At 42.4% G+C, this 8037-nt stretch overlaps 1 protein-coding gene across 1 annotated transcript in view; it reads left to right on the forward strand.

Annotated features, from left to right (window-relative positions):
* LOC142803516 (uncharacterized) overlaps nt 1–7693 on the forward strand; it is a 26390-nt gene extending 18697 nt beyond the window's left edge. Inside the window, exon 4 of the mRNA XM_075888644.1 lies at nt 7318–7693. Within this exon, the coding sequence (XP_075744759.1) occupies nt 7318–7449 (132 nt within the window). The 3' untranslated portion in view covers nt 7450–7693. The remainder of the gene's footprint in view (nt 1–7317) is intronic.
* Nucleotides 7694–8037: the final 344 nt, after the last annotated feature.

Below are 8037 nucleotides of genomic sequence, written 5' to 3' on the forward strand. Positions count from 1 at the left end.
ATGTTGTGGATGATATGCAATGACATATTGTAGTTAAGAACTCTTCAAGACAATGAAACAAGAATACTCTTTGATTAGAGCTGAACTGTTCTGGTAAGATTATTGGGTGACGGTAACTGCATTGAAATTCTGGATATCATTTTTTTCTTGTGATATTGACTAGATTGCGGGCTTCTTCGGGGTTTTAATGGCGTAATCAATAGAAGCGCGTGTATATAGCAGTTATTGTAGTGCTCGAGAGCAGCGGAAAGCGCACATTGTTTGGCATAAGATGGTAAAATATCAAGAAGAGTACATGCAAAAGTAACATAATCCACAGCGAAGATACTAATAGGGAGAAGTTAGGAAAGCTTAGAGTTCAACACCCAAGATTTCAACAGGGACGTTGAAATGTCCCTGACCGAATCGGGTGTCAGTTGCAGTGACTTGAGCGAGCACACGGGAATATTTTCATGAGTGTTGAAATGCATCACTAAACATCCATGAAAGTGTGATCAGTACTAACAATTCATAAAGGACAATAATATTTCTTGAAACGCTTCGTGGAGGGATATTACACGCGTCACGGTATGATGTACATCACTCAAATGAACCAGACACTGCTAATAAAGCATTCATGGACAATTTTAAATTGTTATATTTTGAGCACTTCCCGAAAAATAAAAGCAACGATGGAAGACGATTAGGAAGCCACATATTAGGCCTTCCATGCTTTATCGCACAAACGTTAAGGATAAATATCATGAAAGTGTTAAAACCTGATACCTATTAACTTTAGCGGGATTAAAGCGTACACAGATCGACTAAAGAAACACATCACAACAGCTACAACGCAGTAAAATGTCAATATTTTACAGCGTATAAATAGTCACAATGATGCTTATTTATAGATGCTGCGATCTTTTGTGCAAGATCTTGGTAGCGTGGTACATAGTAGGTGCACACAACAGAAAAATAACAGTGACAAACTATATTATGAATTTCCGCACACATGCACTTCACGCAGTTTTCCTTCAAATGGAACAGATAATCTGTTACCACGAGTGAAATGAAAAATCGTGGACCCCAAAGCTGTTCCTTTAGAAGTTGAACGTGATAACGATATCCTGTTTGTAGTCCGTATACTTAAACACTTAGTGCATGAAGCCTTTCCGAACTTACTATGCACCCGCAACGTGGGAATAAGCGCAGTAGCGGGTGTGCCTCTTGTAGTGGTTAACTAGCTTTAAACCATGAATATGCATATGTTCTGACGCCCAGTGGCACTGGAAGCTTGCACCGCGCTTATTATGGCTAAATTTATCCGTGTATTGTGAAACATGTATACAGGATAAGGTAGATAAGACTGGTAGCGAGTGCTCCATAAAAGCCCACACGTTCAGAAAATGGTGGCTAATCAGCTACTCATGGGGCTTAGAGCCATCACGGCGAGGATGAAACACTTCCGGCAAAACAGAAGGTAAAGTGGATGTGACGCAATAGCTGGTAAACAAGTGACGTCATTTTGTGAGCACTGGCGCGAAATTTAATTTGAAATCTTTTTTCATAGGCCCCTGATCACTATATAAGGACTCGCGCTAAGGCGATCACCAGCAAGTCCTCCACCAGTGCGCCTAATGTCAGTGCCAGCTAATTTAATACCGACTGATGACTAGATAATGATGTTTAAGGGTACTACCGTTCACTTTGCTTTAGTTTTACAGGGAAACCAATTCTCCGAACCATTTATTCTGCGTTCGTCGCATCATCTGCAGATGGAATAATGCAACAAACAGCGTATACCTGTCACATCAGCAGCGTCGCTTATTTGAATCACATCTTCTTTAGCATGCATAATGCTTGTGTTCTTCAGTTAAACAAGAAAAAACGACGCTTAGTTACGCTAAAATTATGACATTTCAGTTTTATTTAATAGTCATATTAACTAAAATTTATTGCACTGCACACACTGAAGTTTGACAAAAAAGTCTATGGACGCCACTTTCGTTATGTTTGTTTTCATCACGCTGCAATAAACTACACCTATGTATGCGAATACAGACCATCAGTATTCAATTCACATGATGGTAATTGAGGCGTGATAGATAACTCTGCGATCTCATCACCGATTACACGAATAGTAGGCACTGCAAGCTCAAAAAAGAAACCGGACAAGTTGACCAACTACAGGAAAATTTTTATCCAGAAAGGCAAATTGAAATAGCCACTAAACAAATTGAGAAAGTAATCACGGAGGATAATAAGACAGTGTGGACATACACGAATCTTATTAGACTCTTTGAGCTAGAGCTTGCTAAGATGCGTGACAAGTCACCCCGGAAAAGAAGACACAAACCCAAAAGTTGGTGGAATGAGCAAGTTAAGAGAGCCATAGCAAAACGTCAGAAAGCCTCTAGGAAACACAGACATGCTAAGCAGCGGGGTGAACCGACAGATGATGTTGAAAGAAAATGGGAAACCTTTCTAAGCTGTAGAAAGGATGCATCCCTTCTGATCAATGAAAAGATTAGAAGAAAGGGAGCTCAGTGACTGGCAGAAGTACATAAAAAAATAGAAAGGCAGCTGTGAAATTTCGAAACCATCTGAACTCCCCAAGAAATGAGACGAGCTTAGAGCAGAGTTTTATAACTGCAGCCCAAGGTGCTAGGCTAGAAGGGGACGAAGCTGTTGAATACATAAGAACAAGGGTGACAGAAAAATTTCAACAAAGATGTACTTTATGCACCACAATAAACAAGGACGAATCAAGTGGTGCAATGGCTCCATTTTCACAACGAGAGTGGGAAAGGACTGAGAAAAGGGTTCCTAGTAGTACATCAACAGGCCCAGATGGCATTCCAATTATGCCGATAAAGACATTAGTTCCGAAGTCTAAGCAGGCTTTGAGAGAGGCAGTGAGCAAAATAATAATCGATGGTGAAGTTCCCGATGGATGGAAACTCAGCAGGATGAGCATGATCTATAAAGGAAAGGGGGACAAAGCTGACATAGACAACTACCGTCCTATAACAGTGACAACAGTGGTCTGCAGTCTGGTGATGCAGATTATAAAGGAAAGACTGCAGGCATTGATAGAGGATGAGGGGGTGCTGCGGGAACTGCAGAATGGGTTTCGGAAACACAGGAGGTTGGAAGACAATCTGGTCTCACTGACGCAGTGCATCGAAATAGCAGAAAAGGAACACAGGCCCCTGTGGCTAGCATTCTTGGATATCAAGGGAGCGTACGATAGCGTGGTTCAAGAGGAATTGTGGGGAATACTGGACACACTAGGCGTGGGACATGTAGTCACTAATCTTTTAAAGGATATCTATAAAGTTAACAAGGTAGTTGTAAAGTGGGAAAAACAGGTATCCAAGCCTGCAGAGGTAAAACGGGGGCTTAGGAAGGGGTGTCCCATGTCACCTTTATTATTCATGATATACCTACAAGGATTAGAGGCCAAATTAGAGGAAAGTGGACTGGGCTTCAACCTCTCTTTAGTCAAATAAGGAAAACTCCTTGATCAGGCACTACCAGCATTAATGTGCGCAGATGATACAGTGCTAATGGCCAATAACAAGGAAGATTTGCAGAGATTGATGGACATCTGCGGTAATGAGGGAGATAGGTTAGATTTTAGATTCAGTAAGGAGAAATCAGCAGTCATGATTTTCAATGACAACAAAGGTAGTGAGCTTGGAATGCAGGGGGTCATGCTAGAAATAACAGGTAAATACAAATATCTGGGCGTATGGATAAGCAATGGGACCGAGTACCTGAGGGAACACGAGATATACGTGACGACTAAAGGTAACAGGAATGCAGCAGTGATGAAAAATAGGGCACTGTGGACTTACAATAGGTATGATGTTGTGAGCGGAATATCGAAAAGGGTCATGGTTCCTGGGCTGACGTTCGGCAATGCGGTCTTGTGCATGAGATCAGAAGTTCAAGCAAGATTACAAATTAAGCAACGTGGAATAGGTAGGCTTGCTTTAGGAGCTCACGGGAATACACCAAATCAGGGAGTACAACGTGGTATGGGATGGACATCATTTGAGGGCAGGGAAGCTAGCAGCAAGATAAAACTTGAGAAGCGATTGAGAGAAATGGGGGAGGGGCGTTGGGCTAGGAAGGTTTTCAGCTACTTGTACATGAAGAATGTCGATACAAAATGGAGGAAGCGAACCAGGAAATTGATTCGTAAATACTTAGAAAACAGCAGGTGGCCAAACCAAAAAGAACTATCGGTCAAGAAGAAAGTGAAGGAAACGGAGACTGACATGTGGAGAATGGGCTTGATTAAGAAGTCCGCACTAGAGATCTATCAAACTTTTAGGCAGGAAATTGCCAAGAAAACGATCTATGATAATACTCGGGATAGTTCTCTACTGTTGGAGGCCAGGACGGGAGTACTGCGAATGAAGACATACCGGGCCAAATACGAAGGGGTAGACACAGTATGCAGTGCGTGTGGAGAGGAAGAGGAAACTGCCGAACACTTGATAATGTTCTGTAAAGGGCTTCACCCTATAGTTCAGGATGATGGCGCAGAGTTTTTCAAAGCACTGGGGTTCAGGGACTGGGAGGGCAAACTAGACTTTAAGCGAGTAGACTTAACTAGAAGGAGGTTATCTGATTGGTGGCTAAAGTCAAGGCACGAGTGAAAATTGAACCCTTCACTGCAAAGTACGAATCCTCAAACTCACTTTTTAAAGAAAAAAAATAAATCTAGCTTTTGGTTCATTAAATATTACGGCTTGGTGGCGCTAGCCACCACCCGATCTAAAGGGTACAGCCATATCCATCCATTCATCCATCCATCCATCCATCCATCCATCCATCCATCCATCCATCCATCCATCCATCCATCCATCCATCCATCCATCCATCCATCCATCCAATGGTATTCAAGTCAGTGTGTATGTTACTTCCGCTGATAACCTAGAAGTAATATCAACGTTTTGTAGTCTGAAAAATATTACTTTGAATGCGGATGACACACAGATATTGCTGGTTAAGCATGTTATTGACTTGATTGCACCTTTACTGGCCTATATTTTACACCCGTGCTTTACGACAGCCACATTTCCTTTTCAAGTGGCCCGCCGCGGTGGTCTAGTGGCTAAGGTACTCGGGTGCTGACCCGCACGTCGCGGGATCGAATCCCGGCTGCGGCGGCTGCATTTCTGATGGAGGCTGAAATGTTGTAGGCCCGTGTGCTCAGATTTGGCTGCACGTGAAAGAACATCAGGTGGTCATTGTTTTCGGAGCTCTCCACTACGGCGTCTCTCATAATCGTATGGTGGTTTTGGGACGTTAAACCCCACATATCAATCAATCAATCCTTCTCAAGTGCAAATCGTTAAAGTGATTCCTAATGTTCAAAAGGGAGACAAGAAAAGCATTGCGTGATGGATTAGGAAATCACGCGAAGTGCCTTTAGTGGGCAACTAGAGAGCATGCGCCAGTTGTTCTATCTATCTATCTATCTATCTATCTATCTATCTATCTATCTATCTATCTATCTATCTATCTATCTATCTATCTATCTATCTATCTATCTATCTATCTATCTATCTATCTATCTATCTATCTATCTATCTATCTATCTATCTGTCTGTCTGTCTGTCTGTCTGTCTGTCTGTCTGTCTGTCTGTACGTCTATCTATCTATCTATCTATCTATCTATCTATCTATCTATCTATCTATCTATCTATCTATCTATCTATCTATCTATCTATCTATCTATCTATCTATCTATCTATCTATCTATCTATCTATCTATCTATCTATCTATCTATCTATCTATCTATCTATCTATCTATCTATCTATCTATCTATCTATCTGTCTATCTATCTGTCTATCTATCTATCTATCTATCTATCTATCTATCTATCTATCTATCTATCTATCTATCTATCTATCTATCTATCTATCTATCTATCTATCTATCTATCTGTCTGTCTGTCTGTCTGTCTGTCTGTCTATCCGGCTGCGCCTGGGAGGTCTCGTGATCACCCTCTTACCTTGTACCTTGGGGCAAACCAAAAATAGTATGGGAGGGTCAGATGGTTTGACAAATATGACTCACTGGTCATGGCGTGAATAATGTCACAGTCGCGTCGCGTACGTTGTCAAATACTTTTCACCCGAGGTGTGGCTCATACCCGAGGGCAGGTATACGCCACAAGAATAAGGGTATGTGCCACAGGTGATGGGAAGTTCATATCTACTCAGTAACGACGAAAAAAAAAAACACTTGAGCAACTTATGCGTGATTGTTACGAAAAAAAATCACCTCAGCAGCATAGACCCAACAATTGTAAAAAATAAATGCCATGGTCGTAGCAGGAATCGAACTCCAGGATTCAGCGTGGTAAGGAAGCATTCTGCCACAGAGCCATGTCAGATTTTAAAACTACTTTCAAAACAGACCCCAGTCGTCATGAAACGTCACTTGTGGTGGCAGTGCTGGTTATTCAATTTCATAAGTATTACATACGTACTCGTATTATACAGTCGTCAAGTCAGGTAACGTCAATTGTAGGTAGGCACCATCCACTGAAGTTGATTCAAGTATATACAGTATCCAGGGCTACCATCCTCGCGAGCACCATGCAGCGCTTCGTAACAGCCTACTGATTTTGGTTTTGCTAATATCCACGTTGCTGTTGTCATCATTACGGTACTGTGAGCAACAGGTTTTGTTGCGTTTCGCTTGGGCGAGTTGGTACACACGCGGTTAAATGCAGAGTGACTTGCACAAAAACAGAAGACACATAAAACAGTATTAAGCGCTGTAGATGAAAACATGATGTCTCCTGTCTTTGTCAAAGTCGCGCAGCATTAAAAGAGATATGCGGCTATTTAACCCGCGTATATGACTGCATTTGTACATATAATTGACGCTATTTTGTAATGTTTTGTTCAGTTAAATATACAACAGTGTCATTTTTCACGCGCACGCTTCGCTTAACATCGATTCCCAAATTAAGTTGGATTCATCGATTTTTTTTTTCTATTCCTGCGTACCACAGTTCTGATGCGTCGCGTTTTGTTAGTTCAATCAGCGGAGTGCCGTAGCTATCAAGTAGCACACCCAGGCCTGTGCCTCCCCTCTCCTAATTATAATTTTTTTGCCATGGAATAGAGACCACAAGGTAACACTCCATCACCTCTGCCTGCCCCGCCACTACGCCAGATCAAGCAGGGGCCGCCTCCCCTCACTCTACGTAAAAACATTCTTGCAACAGTGCATGCTGATTTACACCCCTGAATCTGCATACACTGTTTCATTAGTCTCACCTATCTCCACTGTCCCCTATACGCAGCTTTTCAAGGCCCCGACAAGGTACAAAGCATCTACCAATGCAACCGGATTTGGCGGGCGACTGAAAATCGAGCGTCAGTTCTCACCGTCCTCAAGACCTTCCATCGTCGAGCGCCCTAAGCCCCAACGTTAGCCGCTCAAGCAGACGCGCCCACAAGAAGTCCATCGAGAAGTTAATCAAGAAGTCCATCGTTCAAGCAGACGCGACCTCAAGATCTGCCAGTGCTGATTCCCATGAGTTTCAGGGCACGCGAACATCGCTACTGATAACCCAGGATTTGAACGTGCGGTGTAATAAATCCTGAGTGCGTATGTATTTATGTTAGTTTTCAAGATTTTGTGAAAACCAGCTTATGCGTTGCAAGACCTCCTGAAATTTCAAGAGACCGGAGCATACATAGCGAGACTGGCGTCGGCTTCAGTACAAAAAATGCACAAAAACAAAGCCTAACTGCGATAAAAGATACTCAAGATCTACGCAAAATTTACTGCCAGGACGCGCATGAACAGCGTCTATTGCTTGAAATCAGGATTTTTATTTTCAGAGCACAGGTTCAACCATGTAAAAAAAAAAACGCCAGGCCTGCGTGGAAGGCGAAGCACAGTCACAGCGAAAGCTAGAAGAACGGCCTTTCAGAGCCTTTTCGAAACATTCATTGGGTAACTACTGCAAGCACACTTGCTTGATACCCACGAGGACATTAATAATAAACTTTAGCGT

The sequence above is a fragment of the Rhipicephalus microplus genome, chromosome 3 (assembly GCF_043290135.1).
Source record: "Rhipicephalus microplus isolate Deutch F79 chromosome 3, USDA_Rmic, whole genome shotgun sequence".
Classification (NCBI taxonomy): Eukaryota; Metazoa; Arthropoda; class Arachnida; order Ixodida; family Ixodidae; genus Rhipicephalus; species Rhipicephalus microplus.